At 38.9% G+C, this 26068-nt stretch overlaps 1 protein-coding gene across 2 annotated transcripts in view; it reads right to left on the bottom strand.

The window, feature by feature from the left end:
* Positions 1-440: 440 nt before the first annotated feature.
* The window catches only part of fam168b (family with sequence similarity 168 member B), a 41413-nt gene continuing 15785 nt past the window's right edge, over positions 441-26068 (bottom strand). The window contains exons 2-7 of one of the 2 annotated variants that reach the window (XM_033031409.1): positions 19699-19783; positions 18696-18779; positions 15350-15492; positions 12061-12238; positions 8515-8646; positions 441-5328 (exon numbers count right to left, since the gene is read on the bottom strand). In XM_033031409.1, coding sequence (XP_032887300.1) covers positions 8534-8646; positions 12061-12238; positions 15350-15492; positions 18696-18779; positions 19699-19768 — 588 coding nt within the window. In that variant the 5' untranslated portion in view covers positions 19769-19783 and the 3' untranslated portion in view covers positions 441-5328; positions 8515-8533. The remainder of the gene's footprint in view (positions 5329-8514; positions 8647-12060; positions 12239-15349; positions 15493-18695; positions 18780-19698; positions 19784-26068) is intronic. The other variant, XM_033031410.1, reaches the window with a different exon arrangement.

Here is a 26068-nt window from a genome sequence, read left to right as displayed (position 1 = left end):
TATGTACAGCCAGTTCATAAGCCTGAGCGGGATAGAGTTGCCGGCTGCTATGAACAGGTTACAGGGATGGAATCCTGCCACAGCCTGGGATCACCTGCAATTTATTTCAGTGAACCTGGAGAGTTTACGGAGAGTAAGAAATAGAACCTGGTGGGGTTCAGCTTGAATGGTTCAGCCCACAGACTGCAAACCTACCCATGCTTAAGACCACATACCCCAGTTCCATCAACACATCGCTACCTGCACTCCAGACTCTGGTCTCGCACTGTGGACTAACTGTAGCAGATGAATATGTCAAAGCAACAGGATTTCTAAATAATTGGATAGTTAAGAGCATTAGTGTTTAACCGTACTGCAAACAATTAAGTGTTCTTCCTTTAAATGTGATCTAATGACATACTATATTTTTTTAAAGTATAAATATTTTCACACCAGTGATGTAAGCAACACAAGTCAATCTTTATTGAAAACTTAAGTATTAATACATAACAATTCTTGTTACAATAAACATGCCTTGAAGTTTCTTTTTTGAAATCTGAGCTCACCTACTTGTCAGATTGCTTTAAAAAAACAATGTATGAATTTACACATAATTGAACTGGCTCAGAAAGAAAATGTCAGAGTTTCTGGTTTATATTATCCAATGTAAAACGGTGCTTTGCTTTTAAAACTGATTTTTGGAAGACAACACTGACCTAGACTAAATATGTACCAAAATAATATGTTTATATTTATTAAGCAGAGTCATTTTTAAAAGAAAAAAAGTGTGCCTCTAACAAAAACAATCTGGGGTGATTTTGCTGTGCCTATGTGTTGCATCCGATTAGGTTATTTTGAACAGAAAAGCTGTCATACAGCACACCAACGTACACAAATCTACTCAGTCACTAAAATTTTGCAATTCACAATTGCAACCTCTTAAGACAGAGAAACATTTTGGATCAAGTCCATCTCAAATGCAGCGGAGTATATTGGCTCTGCTAAGAATATGAACAGGAGCTGGATGGATGGAGCGATGAATAGATATTCTCACTATATATTCTGTTTTATAATCTAATAATTCCTTATTCTGCTTCTCGGTTGATGCTCACAAAGCAGAAAAAAGGGAGAAAAAAGGAGACCCTCTGCATCACCATCATACAAAGAATGAATGAGAAAAGTAGCATCCAGTTGCTTGGCAGGGATCCAACATTTTGGAATGTGTCAATCTAACTGTTAAATGCTTTCATACAAACATATGTGCATATACCAAATGCAGAAAAATATATTTTTGCCAAGGAATCTATATTGACTTTTTTATTTGTCCCAATCCAAGTCAACTGCAAATTATTTTAACCAAACACTGAATATCATTGAAGGAATACATGCAACCCATTTCAAATTTAAGAACTGCTGAGGCATTAAAGTTAATTGGAAAATAGACTTCAATTAAAAATTATATTCATGAACCAAACAAAATACACACTCATTCAACACCATATGTCATTTTCAATCAGTCAGTCTCTAAGCCAAGGCATGCATTACACAAGCAGCTTGAACATATTTCAAAGTCTCAAAATTGCATGAGGCTAGCACACTTTGCTGTAACTTTTAATATCACAAGACATTTAATTAGCTACCCCGAATAGAACCTTTAGAAGGTGGAATAGAATTAGTCTGTCAACATTTCATACAAAAGTTCAACAATGGCTCAGAATCAGTCTGCCTGCATTCCAAAGTGCAGCAAAGTTACTTAACTGTTTGCAAATTTCAAACATAGCCCATGAAGAGTTTCTGGATGCTAAAGAAAGTCAAGTTTTGGATTTCCTTCCAACCACACTTTAAAAATTTGACTCAACGAGCACTCACCAAAATGCAAGTAGGAATGTGAACACCAAATGAGAGCGATTTGTCATAATTTGTCATAAAGCATAATTTGGTCTGCCAAGTTTTAAAAAGAATGCCAAACTCTGCATGAGTGCAGTGTAATATGAAAAAAAACTCCCAGATTTAAACAGTGCTTTATATTAAACATCACCCTCGACAGGCTTCCATGTGTTTTCTTTCTCATCAGTATCCATTATTTTCTCCTTAAAATATACATTAAAGAAAAGGAAGTGTACAAGCTGGTTACAAACACTGCCTGAGCAGCTCTGCACTGTTAATCAGTCTCCACGACCTGTTCATCTACTAACCATTGGTATGCAACAAATACTACAGAAACTACAAACAATTCCAAATCACCATTGCAGAAGCGAAGACTGCGTATTTGAAAAACTACACTGAAATTTTCTATTCAGCACTCGGGTACATTGCCTACATTGATGCCACCGTAGAAATGAAAGCAACATTTCAGTATATATCAGTTTAGTTGGTGGATTGAAATAAAATGAGTGGAGATACATTTATTTCAATAAAAGGGAAAATAAAGCATTAGTCCAGTGTATAGCGTTGGTTTCAAGTTGATAATTTTTGGTTCACTTTTTATGTAAATTTTAATTTGTAAATCTTTAAAAGAACAAGCACCGAAAACACTATTTTTTAAAGAATCTTGCTATGCTGGTCATGTCTGTAAATGTTATTAAAATCAGGAATCTTTCAGAAAGTCTGTACTGTGAATGTTTTAAGATTAAAAAGCCACAGTACAGTGCTATGAAATAATGATCACTTTGTTTAGTCACATTTGTTTCCAACACCTGTAATAAAACAGGTTAGAAAACAGCCTGTAAATCCCACATTGAAAAATGAGCAAAGACTTCATTATCTAACTCACATCAAACTGAAGAGGAATCAAGAATACAATTACAATTTAAAAACTACTTTCTTGTTTGTGCCATTTTAATGCAAGGTTTGTAATAGAACCTCCAAAGTCCCAGCTAAAAGACACACTGCCCTTCCGAAATGCAGCTACATAGGAGTCCTGCATAATTCCATTTTCTGGCGTCTGCACAACTGGATGTTAAATTTGAGTTCAGAACAAACCATTAAGATTCATAATGCTCTACTTCCAAAAATTAAATTCCTTAACAATTACTATTACCAGCAGCAATGCGCTGACTATTCAGAATTGAAGAATTGGTTTTGGGAGTATTTTAAATATGAAATTAACATACATGCTAAGTCCACTATAAAATTTCAATATAGAAAAATGGAATAGGAAAGATTTGAATCTAAAAGTTGTGTGCTTGTTCCCCTTGAATACTTCCTTGCTAGCTATTATCAAAACAATTCTGATTCATCAACTGACTAAATCCTCTACATAAAATGGTATCCACAACTAATTTTCTCCATTTGTGCTAATTTAGGTAGAATCTGACAAGAGTTCAGAAAGTAACAATCCCATAGAATTTGGATCCTTTATGCATCAAGTATGATACCAGCATCAACCTGTTAAAGTCCCTATATCAATCAGATATCACATACAAGAAGACAGCGGTATACCCTCAACTGCACTGCAAGACAATTGCAAACCTTGGACAATTAGAATTTGCTATAGTGTAGGTATATTTCTGCAATGACATTTCATGATAAATTAATGTTATGACCATTATTGATTGCTTAGAGGGCACCATTTTACTTGGCCATAACAATTTGTTTCTTGATGTTATATAACAAATATCCTACAATTGAAACTTTTAGGTCCTATGAAATATATTAAAAACCCAAAATAACCTTTCATTTTCAACGGTCAGTTGTACTATCCAATTTACCAACCGAGCCCATTAGATGCACACAACTGATTTTTATGTTACAAATCAAAATAATGCAAGCAGGACTCAAAGATTTTTACATTGGATACTATAAATTAAGCTTCTTAACTTCTGTTTTCCCTCTAAATCTTTGTCCGAAACTGTTGGGTCTAGATTTTAGCCAAGTCTTCTGTGTAATGCATTTAGCCCAAACAGGAAAAGCTGGCGGGTCAAGCTATTTTATACCATTCATTTTATGGTCCGAAAGAAAGCTCGATAATGACATTACCAGGGCATGGAAACAAATAACGCTCTATTGCAGCGATTTGGGTGAAAGCTTTTAACAAATGCTGAAAAACTATCTGCCCTTCTTATCATTATCAGTGAAGCAGTTTTTAACTGCGACAGTCTACAGATCACAATTAGTGCAGAAACTAGCATGCCCTGCAGAAGTCATATTACAAATGGATGCAATGGGCAGATTCCTTAAACCAGCAACAGGAAATTTACTTCCTTTATTTTTATACTAGTGTGAATATTTGCAAGCATGAAATCATTTATGCCATCAAAGATGTTATTCAAGCTTGCTTAACCAACTAAGCCATCCTATGCAATACAAAACCTGGAACAAATCAAAATAATTCAAATTATATATGAAGATTGAGAAAAAATTTCACTTTTGTTATTTTTGCCATTTTTGTAACCATGGAAGGAATGTTATTAAGCACTGGTAATTTTTTTAATTTTTTTTATTGCCCAGTGATTTTGAATTTTACAAAAAAGAACTTAGGCATGAATAAAATATGAATGTAAAGATTGCCAAATTCAAAAACTACAAATCATCAAGTGCCATGATTGTAAGTCAGAGGCATACTGAAATATTAAATCAAAGATTATAAAAATACTTTATTTTACCATACTACTGCCCATTTCAGATCCTTTTAAAAGTTAATACATTTCCTTTATCCATCTTGTTTTAACCCCTACAATTGCCTCTCCCTAACATAACACCGAATCTAATGCAGTTATAAATGAAAAAGGACTGGTAAGTCAATGCCTGTAGGCTTCATGTCATGCTTACCAGATCACCATCTCCAGGTGATGTGCTGTAAATGCACCAGTTGCTCAAGAAAGTAAATTAACATACTGGTTAAAGGAATTTGACTGTTCCCATTAAAAAAACAAATATAACAGATCAGCCGAAGTTTTTCTATCTGTTGTACAAATTCACTTGCACATTTTTTTTTTTTAAGATTACATACATAAGACTCTGCATTATTGAAATTAAGTTGCAAAACATTTTTGAATCTCAGTTCCTTTGGATTTTGCATATGATGGTTTGCATCAGTCATTGCAGGTAGATTTGAGCAAGCATTTTGTAACATGCATTGAACTAGATATGAATCCAAATATATTTATACTCCCTTTTGTATAATGTATAAAATTGCAAGACAGTCCACAAAACAGGTTTTCATGACTTGAGTACTGCTGAGTTCCAAGATGCAAGATATGCAGCCACGATAATCTTCGTGATATTTTTGGTAGTGTTTGGCAAGTAGAGAGCATTGATGAACTGGAAGGAAGGATCCTGGTTGGAGGCATGTGGGAATCAGCACCAAGTGTTAAAACTTGTTTGATTGCATATCTCCCACCTTTCAACCTGTGAAAGAGTGTTTTAAATATTTAGTCTTGAATACTTTTCTATCATTCTCCATGCTAACAATAAGCTAAAACTACAGTTACCTACCAAAAACAGGTGATTTTTGTAATATATATTTTGTTATATAAGTACATAATAAAAACTTAAGGGGTTGATTTATACAAAAATGCCCTCGCTTCTCAGTGAGAGAGAACTTGTACAAACATTAGTTGCAAAATTATGAAAAAGTATAGATTTATAGTGCAATGCAAATGTACTTAATATGGAAAAATAAAGTAATTGGGTGTAGTCAAGGTACACAACAGCAAAGTAATGATAAACAGGACTGACATTGGAGCTAAACTCCCATCAAAAATGGCCTTGGCTGGGAACTTTGTTTCTGATGTTGATAGCTACCAAACATCAGTTGAAAGGAGACCACTGGCATCCAGCAATTGTGATGTCAGCACAATCGCTGAGCTACCAGTCTCATGAAAGAATTCTCAGGCAAAGGGAAAAGCCAAACTTTAATTTTAAATAAAGACTGGAATACACAAATATTTTTGAAGTAGAAACTAAACTGACTTAAAAAATCATTCGATTTTGAAATAGTTATCAGGAATTTACACCTCACATTCAAATGGACTTTTAAGACACCTTTTATGAGTTTGTTAAGCAGTATCTATAGTTTGTTATGCTATTCAAAACATATTTTGACCGTTGGGCAATTTAACATTTTCTGGGGTTTTTTTAAATAAGAAAAAGTTTGGGAATAACTAGCAGATGTTAATTGCAGTGATTTCCCAACTATTGAGAAGACTTGGAAAAATAATGAATCAACAGAAATTTTGGGATTTACACATTAAACTACATGTGCAGATATTAAACCTGCTGTGAAGTTTCATGGTTTAATGACCAGCAATTGTTGATATTATTCCCATGATTTACAAATTCATAATCTAGATTCTAAACTACAAAATCAGGATTTCTTACTGGTGAACTTTTGCCAGAAACATGCTCAAGAACAATAGGGGTTTATCAATTTGACAAGCTGCACGATAAAAATAACGTGATGAAAATGTCAACTAGTGGAGTTATTGAGGCAATACATTAATTATATTTGTAAATCGTTACCCCCCGCTAATGGTTTTTGTTTGTAACCAGTTTATTTCGGCAATCCAAAAGCCTATTCCCCTTAAAATATGGATATCCAATGTGTTTAATTGGACGGATGCTTGAGTAAACTTGCCCAAAATCTCATCTGGGTGGACAAGAGGATGGGGACTGGACTTTGTGCCTTCCCCCACAGTGGAAACCACTGTGGGGGGATGTTTTTGTGTTTTGGTGTTGAACTTCTTGAATGCTATGTTGTATTTTTATTAGTGTGCTGCAAGGACATCTGAATTTCCCCTAAATAAGGGGATTAATAAAGTAAATCTAATCTAATCTTGAACCCACATTAGAATAACGCAACTATTTTTTTTGTCAGCAGTAAATTAATATTTCATTAGTTTTCTAATGTACACTTGTGATTTTCCTGTGTACATTAGGAAATACCAAAATGAAGGAAGGCAATGCTCAAAAGGCATTTAGAAAGTGTACAACTAAATAACTCCGATTTTGCATTATAGTGAATAACACACAAATTATCAAATCTGATCTTAGTTTTGTCATTTGCCCTGAAATTTCAAATTCAGGTGATGGTGGGAAGAGGGCTTATGTGATTTAATTATTAAAAAATGATATTCTGTAATAACGTCAAACATGTGACCACACTTTCTGTAAACAATCAATAGTTTGTTACCATTGGCAAAATATTGGAGTCCAACATAAATACACACAGGAAAACTATAAAAGATAAAACCTATGATGCATTTCCACACTTTTGCTAAGTTGTGCTGTGCATAGTTCTACAATTCTCAGGCTTTCCACTGGCAAATCTCTAACTGCCACCTAGAATGTCTCTATCACTTACTAGTCCAGCTGTAAAAGGACAGCATTTTCCAGCATTGATTTTTGGCCCTAAGTGTTATCAGTTCATCAAGTGGAGTGATCCAATGCTCCAGTTGCCATCCTGTGCCTAATTCAGCAGAGAATGCATTTGAATATATTAAAGTGAAAATGCTAGCAATCAGAAGGGGCATCATGGAGAAAAATTACCTATCAATTATGATTCTGAATATATGAGTGGAGTTGCACTAATTGCTTATACTTGTTCTGGTTTACAAAAGTTCAATTTGCTTTGTGAAGTTTGCACAAATCCAATAATCAAGTTAATTATTTTTCTTTCTAAAGTTACGTAAACATCTGGGATAACAAGGACAAGCATATGTGGCTACAGATGTCCAAGCTAACTGAAGGCTTGTAAATTACAATTGCAACCAGATGGTAGGCAAATTTATTTAAAAACACTTCCTGCACTTTGCATAGGCATGTATGTTAAATTCAATGCAAGCTCTGAGGGGAATAATTATCTAATAACTCAATTCTCTGATATTGTTGCCTTTTTCTTTCAGTGATCTAACTATTTAAACAGATTGATACACTATGTTAGCAATTGACATGCTAAGGAACTAGAGATCTATTAATGGGTATAAATGTTAAATAGCCAACAAAAATTAATTCTATTTATCAGAAAATATCGCACTGCCTCTCCCAAATCAACAGTCCTATTCTCAATCATAAAGCGGTAAGCAAGACCAATGGAAACTGGATATCACAATTCAATTTATTTGTAATGTGGTCAAGAAAATTAAAATGTCGCTCCACTGTGAGTTGACAGGAAAGCAAAGAGCATGGTTTGGCGAATGCAGGATCTCTCAGAATCATAATTGATAGATCCGGAGCTTATTTTCCTAAAAAAAAACCAAGCCTTCCTCATTTGTTACTTTTTAATGGAGGGCACACTAACATGCCCATCTTTCCAGTAATTAAAATAACGTTTTTAAATAAAAGGACAACCACTAAACGGGATTTTAATCAGTTCAATGCCTGAAAGTAGTAGCAATTCCATAATTTAGTCCATTCACGAATTGCGCACTACTAAATCCTGTATAGATCTGGCTTACTGAGTTCCCCCGATATTGAATTGCAGTAAATTCCATACTCAGTTCTAATTTATTATCTTGCACAGCAAATGCATTTCTTTATCATCTGTGTTGGTTGAAATACTAAATGGGAACTACTTTACAACAGAAGAAGACTTGCATTTCCAGTAACAGCTTGATCACCACTGCGAGGGTACATAGTTGTAAGTCGGTGTTCCTGGAGTCCTATAAGCTGGCATGGAAACAGGATGAGTAGCTACTGGCGTTGGGGAATGGGTTGTCAACAAAGTGCCTGCAAGGAAGAATATAACACAGTCAAATCTCAGTTACATTCAGTTCTGAATACTGAAAGGTAGAAGGCAAAATCATCAGAAAACCTGAAGCACTAAATAAATTTACAGTAAGATAATTGACTATTATATGCAACACAGAAGTAGTCATCATTTTTGTATTTTAATTTCCTGCCAAGAAATTCAAACAAAATCTGTGCGATATCAACATATTGTTGGTCTACTTGAGCGTAGAAATAAAATGCTGTTTTAGCCGAGAACTAAAATGTAAGAAAATGAACTCATTTGAAGGGAAATCAACCATATACTCAAAAAATGATTTTTTTTTTTGATTTAAAAAAAAATAATAAAGTGAGCGATTCTCTATCTTCAACTGCAATTTTTGTTCCAACAGAAGCTGGTTCAGCTTCCGGGCACAACTCGCCACACACGTCTAAAACAATCAAAAACTGCTTAACTCAAGCAGTTGATTTAGCATTTGATATTAGAAACACATGGAGACACAATGATGAACAGATTTGACAATAATAGAGCTTTAAGATAAGACAGTACGTGACTAACACCGAAAGCAAGCTAAAAAACACTTGCATGAGTGCGCTAGTTGGGATATGAGTAAATGTGCCTTGGATGCTCTCAAGCTTATAGAAGGGTTAGATTGAGATGTTGGCACAGAGTACTAGATAAGTCAAGTCCGGACGTAACGTAGTTACGGGTAAAATATTCAGCAATATGAGCTGTGGCAGAACAGGCATTGGCCAGTGGAATCATATATGTGGTTGGAAGCTCATCTTGTTATATTTTGATTAAGCTTCCAATTACAATACAATTTATTTTATTGTCATTTGAACCTCAAACACGAAGTTCAAACAAAATTTGGTTTCTGCAGTCATACAAGAAAAGAACCAAGTCACACAACCAACACAATTTACACAAACATCCAAGTTTTGTCTCTCCCGTGTTCCATTTTTCTCCCGATGTTAAAGCCCCCGGCGAGCGATGGCAAGTCCCGCGGCCGTTAAGGCCGCACCGGACGATGTAAGGCCCCGCTCCGGGTCTTAATGTTGGAGCCCCCGGCGGGCGATGGCAAGTCCCACGCCGGGCGATGTAAGGCCGCGCTCTGGGTCTTAATGTTGGAGCCAATTATTAACATGGAATCAGATTTGGAGCAAAGGGAGGATGGCATTAGTCTTCGCAATATCTAATTAAAGGAAATTATTAGTTATCCTGCACTGGATGTCAGAGAGCAACATGATGAATCAGGTAGTGAAAGATTAAAGAAAGATGGAAAGAGAGCATCATTAGCATAAAAACAGGAAGGGTCAATAATAGAGAAAAAATCTTTAAGAATCAAGAGGTATGCATGGAGTACGAATAGGTGTATTGCAAGCGCGCACTTGCCGTGAGTGATTACTCAGGGTAGGCAGTCAGTCGGCATTTTAAAAAAAAACTTAAACCGCGCATGCGCAGATGGTTCTCTCCTTAAAAAAAAGAATGGTTGGGGGGTGAAGGGTGATGGCAGGTGGAGAGATGATGGGGAAAAACGGGAGCACACCGGGAATAGATGAATCAGTTGTCATCTGATTGAATGACAACACTTGTTCAAGGGACCAATTGGGGGGAAGAGTTCCTTTCACAGCATGTGGGGAGTCTGGCCAGGGGTTAAGTTGCGGGGAGGGCAGGAGTGTTGAGAAGGAGGTGGTCGGGGATCACGCCAGTAACTCACTCACCGCTGCTGCGGCGCTCCGGATGCAGAGCCACCGCAAACCGGCCGGGGAGGGAAGCAGCTCGGGTGGCTGCGAGCGGGCACCCGGACCCGACAACAGAACTGGCCGCCACTTCAGCGCCTTCTGCCGGCCCGCTCACCTCTGGCAGTGCTCTCCGTCTGAACACTTCTCACCTGCCGCTCGCCGACTTAGCTCATGTCAGCCGTTTCCTGCAAATCCTTAAATTTCCACAGCCGAGTAACCTCAATCGTGCTGTCGGAATTTAAGGATTTGCGGGAAGCGGATGACATGTGAGGCCGTCGAGCGGCAGGAGAGAGGTTATTAGATGGAGAGCTGCCAGAGGTGAGCGGGGGCTGGCAGAAGGCGCTGAGGTGGCAGCTGGTTCCGCTGTCCGGCCCGGCAGCCGCTCGCAGCCACCCAAGCTACTTCTCCCCACCGGCCTCAATGTGGTGGCTCCGTGCAAGGAGCGTTGCAAGTGGGTTACTGGCATGATCCCGATCCCATCCTTCACAACGCTCCTGCCCTCCCCACAACTTTATCCCGGGCCAGAATCCCCAAACGCTGTGAAAGGAATCCCCCCCACCCGGGAAATACGGTATTTAAAAACATATAGCACCAAGAAATGTACTTACCACATTATCGTTACACTAACTCCATTCTTCTCTCTTTGTTTCTTAAAATACGCTCAAGATAATAGCAATCCATATTTGAAAAAACCCGCCAAGAAACTAGCGCTGCGTATGCGCAGTAGGCTGCTGCGCCTGCGCAGTACTGCAAAGGCAGAATTTCAGTTGCGTTCAGCCCCGCTTGTCATTGACGGCTTCAAGCGGCGCTGATGGCACATGGGCTGCACAGACCTTCGCGTGTTGCAAGTACTGCGGATGAAAGGCACAGAGAATTATGCCTACCTAAGGGATCGATCTCTTAGATAGGCATAATTCTCCCATGCCTTTACTATTTATATTTAGTGATTACCATTGTATAATTTTAGTCAGGGTAGGCAGTGCCTACCTTGCCTACCCTGACGGCATGTGCCTGATTGCAAGCATAGTCTGAAGAATGGTCTCGACCCGAAACGTCGCCTATTTCCTTCGCCCCATAGATGCTGCCTCACCCGCTGAGTTTCTCCAGCAGTTTTGCCTACCTTGCAAGCATAGATAGTAAGAATGAAACCAGACAAGGGAATTCCCATTCTGTTTGAAGAAATAGAGCAGAACTTGGAGGGAAAGGGTCGGGATCAATTGTGTTAACGGTTGCAGACAGTTGAGAAAGTTGAATGAGATTTTGCCTTGGACAAAGCTATGGGATTTTCATACGAGTTTCACCAAGGCTGTTACAGGAATTGGTGGGGTAGAAAATGATTAGATGGAATTAAGCATGGAATCATGAGAAAATTGGGGAATGAATTTGAGGTGTGCCAATTCAATAAATTTGCTATTTTGTTCAATACTAAAAGTCTTAAAACAAATTTACTACTGTTACATCTATTAATGGAAATCAAATTTTCTGGCTAGGAACTAAACTGATATCTGGATTACGTCATTTTTAAATGCAATGTTCTGTGAACAACTTGAACTATATAATATCTGCCTTACTCCCTTTTCCAATCTACTGTATTTGTGGCATGTTGTCCATTAGATATCATTGATAAGTTAAATGCAGAACATTTATCTCAAAAGAACTGAAACCCACCTGCAGACATTGCCATGGTGGTCCCGGCTACCATTCCCATGGCAACACCGTTTGCTCTGGGTGATTGAATTGGTTGTGGGTACATGGCAGCAGGCATTCCATTTGGCTGGACAACCGTGGTATGATGAATTACATGAGGTGGTGCTGCATATAGTGGCTGTGTGTAGTAAGTGCCTTGCTATTTAAAAAGAAGTGAAAGATACTGTTGAGGGATAATCAAAATAAATTAGAACATCTATAGAAAACACAATAGGAATCTTCAAATTCAAGCCAAACTATATAATATTTTTAAATATCTTACAATTTCACAAAAGCAGTTGAAATATTACAATAGAGAATAGGTGCAGGAGTAGGCCCTTCGGCCCTTCGAGCCAGCACTGGCATTCAATGTGATCATGGCTGATCATCCACAATCAGTACCTCGTTCCTGCCTTATCCAGAGAACCGGCCTCCACTGCCCTCTGAGGCAGAGAATTCCAGACTCACAACTCTGTGCGAAGAAGTGTTTCCTCATCTCCGTTCTAAATGCCTTACCCCTTATTATTAAACTGTGGCCCCTGGTTCTGGACTCCCCCAACATCGGGAACATGTTTCCTGCCTCCAGCGTGTCCAAACACTTAATAATCTAATATGTTTCAATAAGATTCCCTCTCATCCTTCTAAATTCCAGAGTATACTAGCCCAGCTGCTCCATTTTCTCAGCATATGACAGTCCCGCCATCCCGGGAATTTACCTTGTGAACCAACCCTGCACTCCCTCAATAGCAAGAATGTCCTTCCTCAAATTAGGGGACCAAAACTGCACACAATACTCCAGGTGTGGTCTCACTAGGGCCCTATACAACTGCAGCCATTCGCTTTCTTCACTGCCTGCTGCGTCTGCATACTTACTTTCATTAACTAATGAACAAGGACCCCTAGATCCCGTTGTACTTTCCCTTTTCCCAACGACACCATTTAGATAATAATCTGCCTTCCTGTTTTTGCTACCAAAGAGGATAACCTCACATTTATCCATATTAAACTGCATCTGCCATGTATCTGCCCACTCACCCAACCTGTCCAAGTCACCCTGCATTCTCATAGAATCCGCCTCACAGTTCACACTGCCACACAGCTTTGTGTCATCTGCAAATTTGCTAATGTTACTTTGAATCCCTTCATCTAAATCATTGATGTATGCACTGGGGACAGTGCAGCTTAGCTATATACACACACACACACACACACACACAAAGTCTATAACCACAAATTGTTCAAATAAAGCAGCTCCAACCAGGAAAACAATTTTCAGTAAAAATTATTACAAAATGGAGAATGGTTAAATGTTTAATAGACCAGGCAGCATCGTGCAGATAGAAACGGGTCTTCAGGTCAATGATCATTCACTGGAACTGAGAAAATCACAAGGAAAACAAGTGTTGAGATATACAAGAAAGATGGTGGAAGAGGATTTAAGATATATTCATGAATAAAATATGGATTTGGAAGAATTGTAAATTCGACATAGACAAATATCTGAAATGATCGGGAGAAAACATAATGGCCGGTGCTAATATAGAATACAAAGACTCGCACTGCTGATTATTTGAAATGACTTAACTAAACCCGAGTTAAATATTGAGCCCAGAATGTTGTATTACATCTAGCTGCAAAGTGAATTGTTGTTCCTCAAGCTTGCCCAACCTTTGATATAGGATGACAATGGAAACATTGCAAATCTTGAGCCTGCCTAAGTGTAATTTATTATTCCCACATTCCTGTACTTATGTATGATTGTGCCCGTATACAATATGACTTTTACTGAAATGTATGCAAAATAGGAATTTCATTGGATCACTGTGTCATTGTATCACTGAAATTCAAAGTATCACTGAAATCACTGCACAGACCAGATGGCAGGAGTATTCGGACATCTTTTATCTTTCCCTACTCTACTCTGATGTTCCCACATGATTTAAGACCACCACAATCATCCCAGTACTAAAGCAAAGTGGGTAATGATTATTGAAGAGTGACTATGACATCCACCATCAGGAGGTTCTTCTTGAGGTTGGTCATTGCACACAATAACTCCAGCCTCCAAGACAGTCCAGTCGCTGCAGACCCATGACAGACACCATCTCCCTGGCCCTTCACTCATCACTGGAATATCTGGACAACAAAGACACCTACGACAAACTCTTTATTTAACTAAAGCTCTGCCTTCAACACCATAATCTCAACCAAATTAATCTCCAAACTCCTGGACCCAAGAGTCAGCAATCCCCTCTGCAATGGTATCCTCCACATCTTGACACAGACTGCAATCAGTGAGGTTTGTTGACAAAATATCTGCCATGATAATTGCCAATATTGCTTCATCTGCAAGTTTGTGTTCTCAGCCCTTTACTCCATGTGCACTTATGACTGTGCAGACAACGTAAATACATTATATGCTTTAAGCACATGGTCCAGACTCTCCACCTTGGAGCATTTTGAGAAAAATGCTGGCTTATTACTCAACACTGCAAATGCAATTGGTTGACAATATCAGATCCTGCATTGGTTGACAAAATCAGATCATCCATTTAGTACCACAAATTTCAATGATGCACAACGTAAAACTTATTTATAAATACAAACCCATGATGTAATCCTTGCTATATGGAAGAACCAAATTTACAGATTAAATATTCCAGAATTTTGAAGTGCTGTAATGTAAGCATAGGGTGGAAAAATGCTTTGTGGAATAGTGTTTGGTGCATAACTCGAATATCAGAACAAACTATTTATCAAAGAAGTACATGACATTCCATGACATTTTATTAATCAATTTAAAACCTGTGCAACTGAAACAAACATCTTTGACCAACATTCATATTGTTCAAATTCAAAGGTGGCTAAAATGTAATATACAAATCGGTTTGCATTTTGCAAATTCTGCAACAACAAATCTGGTCCATTAGGTAGACAAAAATGCTGGAGAAACTCAGCGGGTGCAGCAGCATCTACGGAGCGTAGGAAATAGGCAACGCTTCGGGCCGAAACCCAATCAGAAGGGTATTGGCCCGAAACGTTGCCCATTTCCTTCGCTCCATAGATGCTGCTGCACCCGCTATGTTTTTCCAGCATTTTTGTCTACCTTCAATTTTCCAGCATCTGCAGTTCCTTCATAAACAACATATCTGGTCCATTAAATACCAGGTTTTTTTTGCTAGTCACATTTAAAGGAACAACACACCCTCAAAAAGACATCCATTAAAGACATGCACATTTTTTTTTTACAGGAAATGGTTTAATTTCTAACCTGTGCATAAGGATTCTGTTGTGCGTAGGCACTTCGAACTGGGTATACAGCAGCCTGGTATGGGTTGGGAGAGGAGGAGTAGGGTGGTACAGCTCCACTGGTCGGAGAACATGAGACTTTATACGGTGTGCCTGGTGTATAACCTGAGAAAGCAGAATCCAAGAATGTCAGAACTACCATTTATCAGGGATGATTCACAATGATACTAAATGGTGGGGATACAGTGGAATGGCTCTTCCATTTCTGGTTCTAAAGCAAACAACCACATTACTTTCACTGCAAGCATATAAATCACGTTTTACCTAATTGAATAAAAACTGTGAATAAGTAGCTATACCAAATATTAATCACTGCAATTGGAGAGGGAGAAGGGTAGATCGCAGGTGTCAGTGTTTCAGTTGAATAAAGGGGACTATGGGGCCATGAGGGAGGAGCTGCCCAAAGTTGACTGGAAAGATACACTAGCAGGGATGACAGCGGAACAAAAAATGGCAGGTATTTCTAGGAATAATACAGAAGGTGCAGGATCAGTTCATTCCTAGGAGGAAGAAAGATTCCAAGGGGAGAAAGGGATGACCATGGCTGACAAGCGACGTCAGGGACAGTATAAAAATTAAAGCGAAGAAGTACAACGTAGCAAAGATGAGCCGGAAGCAAGAGGATTGGGTAATGTTTAAAGAGCACAGAAGAAAACCAAAAAGACAATACGGGAAGATGATGGAGTCAATTATAAAAGATGAGATAGCCGAACATTTGGATAGCAGTAACAGGATCGGTCCGAGTCAGCATGGACTTACGAAGGGGAAATCATGCTTGACTAATCTTCTGGAATTTTTTGAAGATGTAACTAGGAAAATGGACAAGGGAGAGCCAGTAGATGTAGTGTACCTGGACTTTCAGAAAGCATTTGATAAGGTCCCACATAGGAGATTAGTGGGCAAAATTAGGGCACATGGTATTGGGGGTAGAGTGCTGACAATGATAGAGAAGTGGTTGGCAGACAGGAAACAAAGGGTAGGGATTAACGGGTCCCTTTCAGAATGACAGGCAGTGACTAGTGGGGTACCGCAAGGCTCGGTGCTGGGATCGCAGCTATTTACAATATACATCAATGATTTGGATGAAGGGATTCAAAGTAAAATTAGCAAATTTGCACATGACACAAAGCTGGGTGGCAGTGTGAACTGTGAGGAGGATGCTATGAGAAGGCAGGGTGACTTGGACAGGTTGGGGGAGTGGGCAGATGCATAGCAGATGGTTTAATGCGGATAAATGTGAGGTTATCCACTTTGGTAGCAAAAACAGGAAGGCAGATTACTATCTAAATGGCGTCAAGTTGGGAAAAGGGTAAGTACAACGGGATCTGGGGGTCCTTGTACATCAGTCTATGAAAGTAAGCATGCAGGTACAGTAGGCAGTGAAGAAAGCGAATGGCATGTGGCCTTTATAACAAGAGGAATCGAATATAGGAGCAAAGAGGTCCTTCTGCAGTTGTACAGAGCCCTAGTGAGACCACACCTGGAGTATTGTGTGCAGTTTTGGTCCCCTAATTTGAGGAAGGACATTCTTGCTATTGAGGGAGTGCAGCGTAGGTTTACAAGGTTAATTCCCGGGATGGCGGGACTATCATATGCTGAGAGAATGGAGCAGCTGGGCTTGTACACTCTGGAGTTTAGAAGGACGAGAGGATATCTCATTGAAACATATAAGATTGTTAAGGGTTTGGACACGCTAGAGGCAGGAAAGATGTTCACGAAGTTGGGGGAGTCCAGAACCAGGGGCCACAGTTTAAGAATAAGCAGTAAGTCATTTAGAACGGAGACGAGGAAACACGTTTTCTCACAGATAGTGGTGAGTCTGTGGAATTCTCTGCCTCAGAGGACGGTGGAGGCAGGTTCTCTGGATGCTTTCAAGAGAGAGCTAGATAGGGCTCTTAAAAATAGCGGAGTCAGGGGATGTGGGGAGAAGGCAGGAACGGGGTACTGATTGGGGATGATCAGCCATGATCACATTGAATGGTGGTGCTGACTCGAAGGGCAAAATGTCCTACTCCTGCACCTATTGTCTCTTAATCACCATGTTTTCATCTTAAATCTCCCCCAACTAATAAAGCAAAAATAAGCTTGAATGTGGGATTGCTACTGATCTTCAGAGAGTGGTCCTAGAGGGCATCCCATTTATCTACAGAACGATAGTTGAATATTCAACAGGCAAATTGAAATTTTGTTTTCTGCTGACTGCAAAGAGGTATGGCTCCATAAGGACCACTATTTAGTTCTTATTTATTCACAATCTTTATTCATGACAAAGGAATTGAGTACACAACAGACAAAGTTGCTGATAGAAAGATAAATAAAGCAAAGGTAGACACAAAATGCTAGAATGCTAGAATAACTCAGCGGGACAGGCAGCATCTCTGGAGAGAAGGGATGGGTGACATTTCAGTCGAGACCCTTCTTCAGATAAAGCAATGCGTGATGAGGACACAAGAGGCAGGGCTCTGATGAGGACACAAGAGTCGAAGGGCCGAATGGCCTACTCCTGCACCTAATTTCTATGTAAGAGCTTGTAATATGGGCAAATATTTGGCAAATGAATACAAAATCATTACATGAAGCTGTTCATTTTGTTTGCAACCAGAATACTGTTTAAATGGATTGAATACAATTTTCTGCATTACATAAGAATCTGGTTGTACATCAGTTAGCTGGCATATAGTAAACCATTAGGAAGGCAAACTGAATGATGGGATTTATTCCAAAAGAGTTTGAGTATACACCATGGAAGTCTGGCTTCAACTGTACTGTGACTTAATGATACCCTGGAGTATCGGACTTTGTGAGATCACCCAAGTCCAGAGCCCAGGTTTGATCTCCTAATCATGGATAATGGAGGTCTCTCAGAGAAGATTCACCAGATTGATTCTTGGGATGAAGAAGCCATTTTATGAAGAAAAAGTTGAACAGCTTGAGACAATACTCATTAGTCTTTGATTAAGAGAACGAGGCATAATATTTTGAAATAAACACATTTCTAAGTTTTTGATTTCACTCAGCTATATTTGGCATCAAGTTAAATGTTAAAGGAAAGTAAAGGCATCTCTGATATCTCTCAACTTAATTGTCTTGTAAATTCACTTTTTCTGCCTTAAACGTATTAAAGATTTATGACCACTTTCTCATCAACCAACTTTTTTTTAAGGCAATAACATTATATGACTATATTACAACACTGAGCTTTAGTCCTTATTAATATATTAAAATATATTAAATCAGTTAATGCTGCACGAGTAAAGTTATTTTTGCTAATCACAAGGTTGCATATAACAATCAATTAGGTGGTATACCTGTCGGGAAGGCTGGATTGGTACCAGCATACATAGCAGGAGAAAAAGCAGGAGCAGCCGCTGCATAGCCAACTGGGAAACCTGCTTTGTTCAAAACAGATCAAACAATCAAGCCAAAAACATTAAGTAACATCCAAAAAACAAACAAAAATTACACAAATCCATTAGCACATCGAAACCACTTTTTAAAATATGAAAGTTAAGACTGTATTGTGTCCCCATACACTAAAACTTGTTTGAGAATCATAACCGAAGAACCAAAGGATTAAAAATAAATTTTAGCTTTTCTCACCAAATACCATTGATTGTCAACTGACTTTCTCATTACTGATGACACGATGAAGTAGCGAAAACAGAGTAGAAATCATTAAAATCGACAACTCACAGAACATTTCATGTACATGACTACAGGATGGTGCACTAAAGAAACAGAACCATAGCTCAATTTAACAGTCCCAGAAATTGTACTGTTCAAGCATATAACATTCATGTTCGCCAAACCCCTCCGCTCGGTTCACAATAACCAACCTGATCTCCTGGTGGCTCAGCACTTCAATTCCCCCTCCCATTCCGAATCTGACCTTTCTGTCCTGGGCCTCCTCCATGGCCAGAGTGAGGACCACCGTAAATTGGAGGAGCAGCACCTCATATTTCGCTTGGGCAGTTTGCACCCCAGCGGTATGAACATTGACTTCTCTAATTTCAGGTAGTCCCTAGTTTCTCCTCCCCTTCTCAGCTCTCCCACAGCTCACTGGCTCCACCTCTTCCTTTCTTCTTCCCGCCCCCCCCCTCACATCAGTCTGAAGAAGGGTTTTGACCCGAAACATTGCCCATTTCCTTCGCTCCATAGATGCTGCCTCACCCGCAGTTTCTCCAGCATTTTTGTCTACCTTCTTACTACTTCATATTGTTTTTTCTTTGATCCTCATTCCTTCCCCTCGTAACCACCTTCCACACAACCGAGCATTTTTTCTTAACTTAGTAAATTCAACTAATAGTTTACCTGCGTATCCAATTCCTTTTGGATTTGCATATGGAATCCCTGAAGCACCTGAACTATAGACTGGATTCATGGTTTCGATGAGGAGCTGTGGAGTAGAATATACATTAAAATTAAAATTTTAAACTGGAGCAAAAAACTATATTTTTCATTCTTCCTCATATAAAGGAACTAATTACAGGAAGCAGTGAGGAAATTTCAATATAACGCAAATTTTTTTGCAGATGAAATCCACTGGCAAAACAATCATCTGTTGAGAGCCAAAATAACTTTGCTAAACTTGAATGAGTTTCAGATTTTATCCATTCCCAATGTTGGTACAAACCAACATTACGAAGGGCCTATGGCACACATTATTGCTCACAAGCTACAGCAAACACTCACCAGGCCCACATAATCATTACACTCAACTGGTTTGAAACATACAAGTTTCTGTAAATTATACAGACTATGTAGATTAAATTTGTTGAAGGCTATTTTGACACGAGAAATTGCAGATGGTAGAATCCTGAGCACAAAACAAAAGGCTGGAGGAATTCCAGTCAGGCATTATCCAGAAAAGTCCAGTAAAGAGTGTTGGGTAGGGCAAATCCTGGAAACTGATAGGTGGATACAGGTAAGTGAGTGTACTTGGTGGATGGGTGGAGTAACTGACTAGGTGAAAAGACGACAAAAGGGCGCCAGAGGTGAAATATAAAACTGGAGGGAGGGATATAGGTGAAAGGAGACATGTGGAAGAGAAGGGAGGCGATAAAAGCAAAATATGGAACTCGCAATGGGAGATGAAACAGAGGGGAAAAGAGCAGGGTGACTAGGCGGTGGGTGAAATATGCATGCACTTGGTTGGGTATTTATTACAAATTGAAGAATTCAATGTTCCTATCATTAGGTTGAAAGCCAGCCAAGTGGAATGTGACGTGCTACATAGATACATAGACAATAGGTGCACGAGTAGGCTATTCGGCCCTTCGAGCCAGCTCCGCAATGAGTACCCCATTCCTGCCTTCTCCCCATATCCCTCCGCTAGCCCCAAGAGCTCTATCTAACTCTCTTTTGAATGCATCCAGTGAATCATCCTCCACTGCCTTCTGAGGCAGAGAATTCCACAAATTCACAACACTCTGGATGAAAAAGAATTTCCTCATCTCAGTTCTAAATGGCCTACCCCTTAATCTTAAACTGTGGCCCCTGGTTCTGGACTCCCCCAACATGTTTCCTGCATCTAGCGTGTCCAATCCCTCAATAATTTTATACGTTTCTATAAGATCCCCTCTCATCCAAGCCCAGTCATTCCATTCTTTCATCATATGACAGTCCCGCCATCCCTGGAATTAACCTCGTGAACTGACGCTGCACTCCCTCAATAGCAAGAATGTCCTTCCTCAAATGTTCTTCTAGTTTGTGTGTGACCTCACTGACAATGGGGGAGGCCAAAGACAGAGGTTGGAATGGGAATGGGGAGGGGAGTTAAAATGACTAGCAGCTCGGATCCCCAGCAGACCTTGTTAGACAGAGTGCAAGCTTTCCCCGATGTAAAGGAGGTCACACCGGGTGCACCAAATGAAATAGATAATGTCTAGAATCTTCAAATCAACATATTATACATTCAAATATTCTATAGCATCCCTTGTATTTTAGGGCCTTTGAGATTTTCACATATGCTGGTTGACCAGGTTACTCCACTTAGTGTAAGCAGAGGTTTTTCGGCCATTCTGCCTTTCAATTTCAGCACCCATGACTTTTCCAAGGGATTCCTCTCACAAGATTTGAAAATAAATGGTGTTAATGCCACCTGATTAGGCATTAAAAACTAGCAAATCACAGCTGATATGTCAACAAAAATTATCCTATTAATTTAGCTCATTTAACTAATATGGGGGTTTTTTGACAAAAAGGATAATAGAAGCCACAAATTTTCCAACAATAATCTCAACTGATTTAACAAATCATCTTTAAGATGGACCAACATTATGATGCACAATTAGTTTCAAATGCTCCTTTGTGGAAAAAGGTCAAGTTCAAATAAAACTAAAGCAGAATTTCATTCAATGGATATACCTATGGAACTGGGGGCGGAAAGGAAGTTGGTTCAAGGAAATGTTGAAATAATTTTGGAATTCTTGTGAATTACAAGATAGGTCAGGAGGTGAAAATTACAAAACAGAGTCACTAGTATTATTGCTGCACAGGAAGTCACCATCTGGTCCATAGATCTACATTGAGAGCAGATTAAATTTTTGGCGACAGTATTTTGACAACATTAGATCAAGTTCAAGGAGCCCGGAATAGCGTTGATTTGCTATGAAAGCAAATTGTTTCTTTTAAATACATGACAAAAAAAAAAAAATCACATTAACTCATTGTGTAAAATAATTGATTTCAGAGCCAGGAATTAAAAACACAACATATGATATATCAATTTTCTTGGGACAACCATAACCAGTAAAGAAATTCCAATTATAAACAATGAATATTTTATGTTTCAGGTTTAATTCTCTTCATTAGACTAGAAGAAATGTACTATTTCTTGATCCTTAATCTTTGATTCAGTATTTTGACAATTAATATTATAAATTAATCCAGCTCATCATTTGCAATATACAAAATATGAATCAAATGCACCAGTCCAGGGCAGGACTCAGATTGATCTTTTCCAAAAAAAATACATGTGGATGACTAATTTATAGGCACAAACTGATTTGGAAGCCATTCACACAAAATTTGAAATTGGGATGCAAATAACCGGGAGTACAATTGGAGCAAAACAGAAGGAAGCATGCACAGCCTGGTCTGCTTTCATGGATATTCAGCCATATTGTACTGGTTTGAAGGGAATAAAAGTACATTTGTTTGTCTTCAATTATCACAATGTGGAATCGTAAATGTACGTCCTAGACAGAAATACAGCATACAACTGCTGTACTGTCCCTTCCAACCACCCAAACTTTACAGGACTATCAGTGGGATTGTTTTCCAAGGGTCAATTGATGGTGCAGCACTAGAGCCGTGATTAACATTCAAAATGTGCCGGTACAATGAAAAGGATGGTGGTGGCCAAAAAGCACAAAACTAAGCCCCTTCTCTTAAGTGAATATGAATTTCATACCAAGTGTTGGCACAAAACTAACTGCTTCTCACATGCAGAAACATATGCAACCATTGCATTTGAACATTTGGAGTCCAATGATTAGACTTTTGACCTTGAGTTCACAGATTAAAAGGCGAAAAGAAAATTATATAACTTCATTCAAGATCACTGTGCATTTCCCCAGGCAGGTGGAGCTTATTCCATCACACTCCTGGTGTGAATTGTCGATGACAGAACAGTCTTTGCGAGTCGTACAACACTGTCCTGGCGTCCAATAGCCTCAGACTTTCCTTTGCCAAAGAATGACTGGCCAGTATAGAATCTTTGCATTAATTCTCGCAATAATTCTCTTATTTATACCTTCTTCATGGCAATAGACAATAGACAATAGGTGCAGGAGTAGGCCATTCAGCCCTTCGAGCCAGCACCGCCATTCACTGTGATCATAGCTGATCACCCACAATCAGTACCCCGTTGCACACTTGATTTATAAAAAAAGTTATGAATAAAATTAAATTTTGTAATGCTAGTGTTTTATTTCCATTCCAAATTTCTCCTGAAATAGCCACAAAGACAATTCATCAGTCGCATTGCCGTGGGTTTAGAGACACATGTATCGCAGACTGATTAAAAACAATAGATTTCATTTCTTTCGATGGCATTAGTGAATGACAGGTTTTTACAAAGACGGTTAAATTTGGTAGATTTATGTGAATTTAAAATTCCCCAGCAGCTGTCGTAGTATTTCAGCACATACCTACATCATTAGTGTGTGCTGATGGATCACTAATCCAGAAACCTCTCAAGCTATCATAATTTGAAGCTGAATATTTGGATAATTAATTGTCTGAGCAACATGTTTATTCAGTGGAATAATTACAAACACCATTTGGAAAAAATGAAATAAATGACAGGCAAATTTGAAGCAATCAATAAAGATCATGACCAAAAATCATTACTAAGACAAGTTTTGAGAAGGTTGGACTAAATTAAACATCAAAAGATAATTCAAGCCGCAGTGGTTTGAATTATTAATTTATTTTTTAAATAATTTTTTACTACACATTAATGTTACAAAGTATTGCAAGTATTAAACTTTGAAGCTAGCATTGGTTACCAAATTAACTTCCAATATTATTGTCTTTACATGGTTAATTCTCCTATTTTTTAACTACATGGTTTATAGTAAAAGACCCAAATGAAATGATTCTGAATCCCATTTTTATTTTAACCATTTTAAATTGTATTCCCATTCCGACTTTTCTGTTCGGGGCCTCCTCCATTAGTGAGGCCATATGCAAAGTGGGGGAATCCTATTCCAGGTAGCTTACAATCCAACGGTATGAACATTTTTTGGTAATATCCCCTTTTCCCCCTCTCTCCCCCAACCATGATGTCTACCCAGTTCACCCACTAACCTGCCCCTTTTCCCATTCCACCCATGTTCCTCCTGTCTTCACATTTCATTCCACTTCTCCTTACCTTACATCCCTCTTGTCCCCTTTTCATTGTTAACCTATTGTCTCTTTTGTATCCCTTGTGTATCTTTTGTCTTTTTTTCCCTATTGTTAATCTATGTCCAATCATCTGCTATTCCTCTTATCACTAGCCAGACTTTGGTCCGTCCGGACCTCTTCTCCAACTTACTGCCTCCTCTACAATAAGTTTGAAGAAAAGCCCTGATGGAATGCCTACAACGATAAGCATTATTTCCATATTTAGTTTAGTGACACAGCTTGGTAACTTATTTACATGCTCCCCAACCTTATCGTGGTCGGGGTGCATGTGTGTCTCAGTGACCCCTAGAGCTATGCCAGCGGGAGATTTGTCTCCTGTTAGGGTCTCCCATGCTGGACAGGTCGAAGGGTAGAGGTGAGACGAAGAGCAATCCACTGGTCCTCCAGGTTGGAGGTTGAGCACAGGGCTAACAACCCTGTCTCGTAAAACAAATATGTTACGGAAACAGCAACTGAAGGAATCAACACCACTGGGCGTGATGGACTTCCAGGACTATCGACAGATGCTAGGATGAATGTAAGAGAATCAGACAGCATCCCAAGAATAGCCCTGCACTGGATACCGGAAGGGAAAAGGAAAAGAGGGAGACCCAAAACCACCTGGTGTCAAACTGCAAGGGAGGAAATGAAAACAATGGACCTGACCTGGGGTAGTATCCAGAAGCTAGCCCAGAACAGACAGGAGTGGAGGACCTTCATTGCTGCCCTACATGCAGGAGGCATAATTGGCAGTAAGTAAGTTGGTAACAGGCCCTTCGGCCCACCAAGACCACGCCGATCATTGCTCACACGTTCATTCTCATACTATTCTATCTCACTTTCTCATACACTGCCTATACACTAGGGCCAATTAATGTACAAACTCACACATCTTTGAGATGTGGGAGGAAACCAGAGCATCCAGAGGAAACCTACGCGATCACAGGGAGAATGATCATTGTGCGACAGCAGCTCTACCTCTGTTCTACTGTGCCACCCAAAAGGATCAAATTAAAAAAACAAATGTAAACATTGAAAGACAGTCTGATAAGAGTACTGGAAGAAAGCTCTTTGGTTGATGGTCGATACACACGCACCCAAAATGCTGATGCAGCTTGATCTACAACGATTACCTACCTGGATGTCCTAACATCTGATCTAAAAAACGTGAAGAAATTAAAATGTCAATCCAGCTCCAATGAACTGCACATCTGATCTAGCTCTTTGGCTTGAGAAGTAGCAGCAAAATGCAAATAAGCAATATTTGCTCTGGCAAAATTACCAGATCTAACAAACTGCGCTTTGACATAGTACTTTACAGTATCTATAAATCTTGGATAATTTATTTCCTTTCTATTGGTATTAAAGATTTTAACTTGGTCCTTGAGAGTTCACCAACACTGGAAAGTATCTAATATATTTCAGTACAGCTCAAGAGCAAGTTACATTAAAGATGGACTGAAATTTTATAATTAAATTTGAGAACCTATTGTTGGACCTATTCTGATCAACTTTTGCGAATGAATATCCAGGACCCCAAGATGCAGACTTTGTTAAGTTTGTCACTTAACAAGATATCTGCATGTTAACATTTTCAAATTCAACTTGCATGAAAAAGCAGAGGTAGCAGCTGAGTCTGGTATTGATCGTCAACCATTCTGGACAAAATAGAGTGAATCTTCACAGGGAGATTGGTTCAGATTTCAAAATGAATCCAAATTTTATTTAAATACTCTGAATGAGATGAGTGCAGCAAGTGGTAAAAGACACAGAGTTTAAAAAAAAATCT

This window comes from Amblyraja radiata, chromosome 13 (assembly GCF_010909765.2).
Source record: "Amblyraja radiata isolate CabotCenter1 chromosome 13, sAmbRad1.1.pri, whole genome shotgun sequence".
Classification (NCBI taxonomy): domain Eukaryota; kingdom Metazoa; phylum Chordata; class Chondrichthyes; order Rajiformes; family Rajidae; genus Amblyraja; species Amblyraja radiata.
This window is presented reverse-complemented; position numbering and strand designations above follow the sequence as displayed.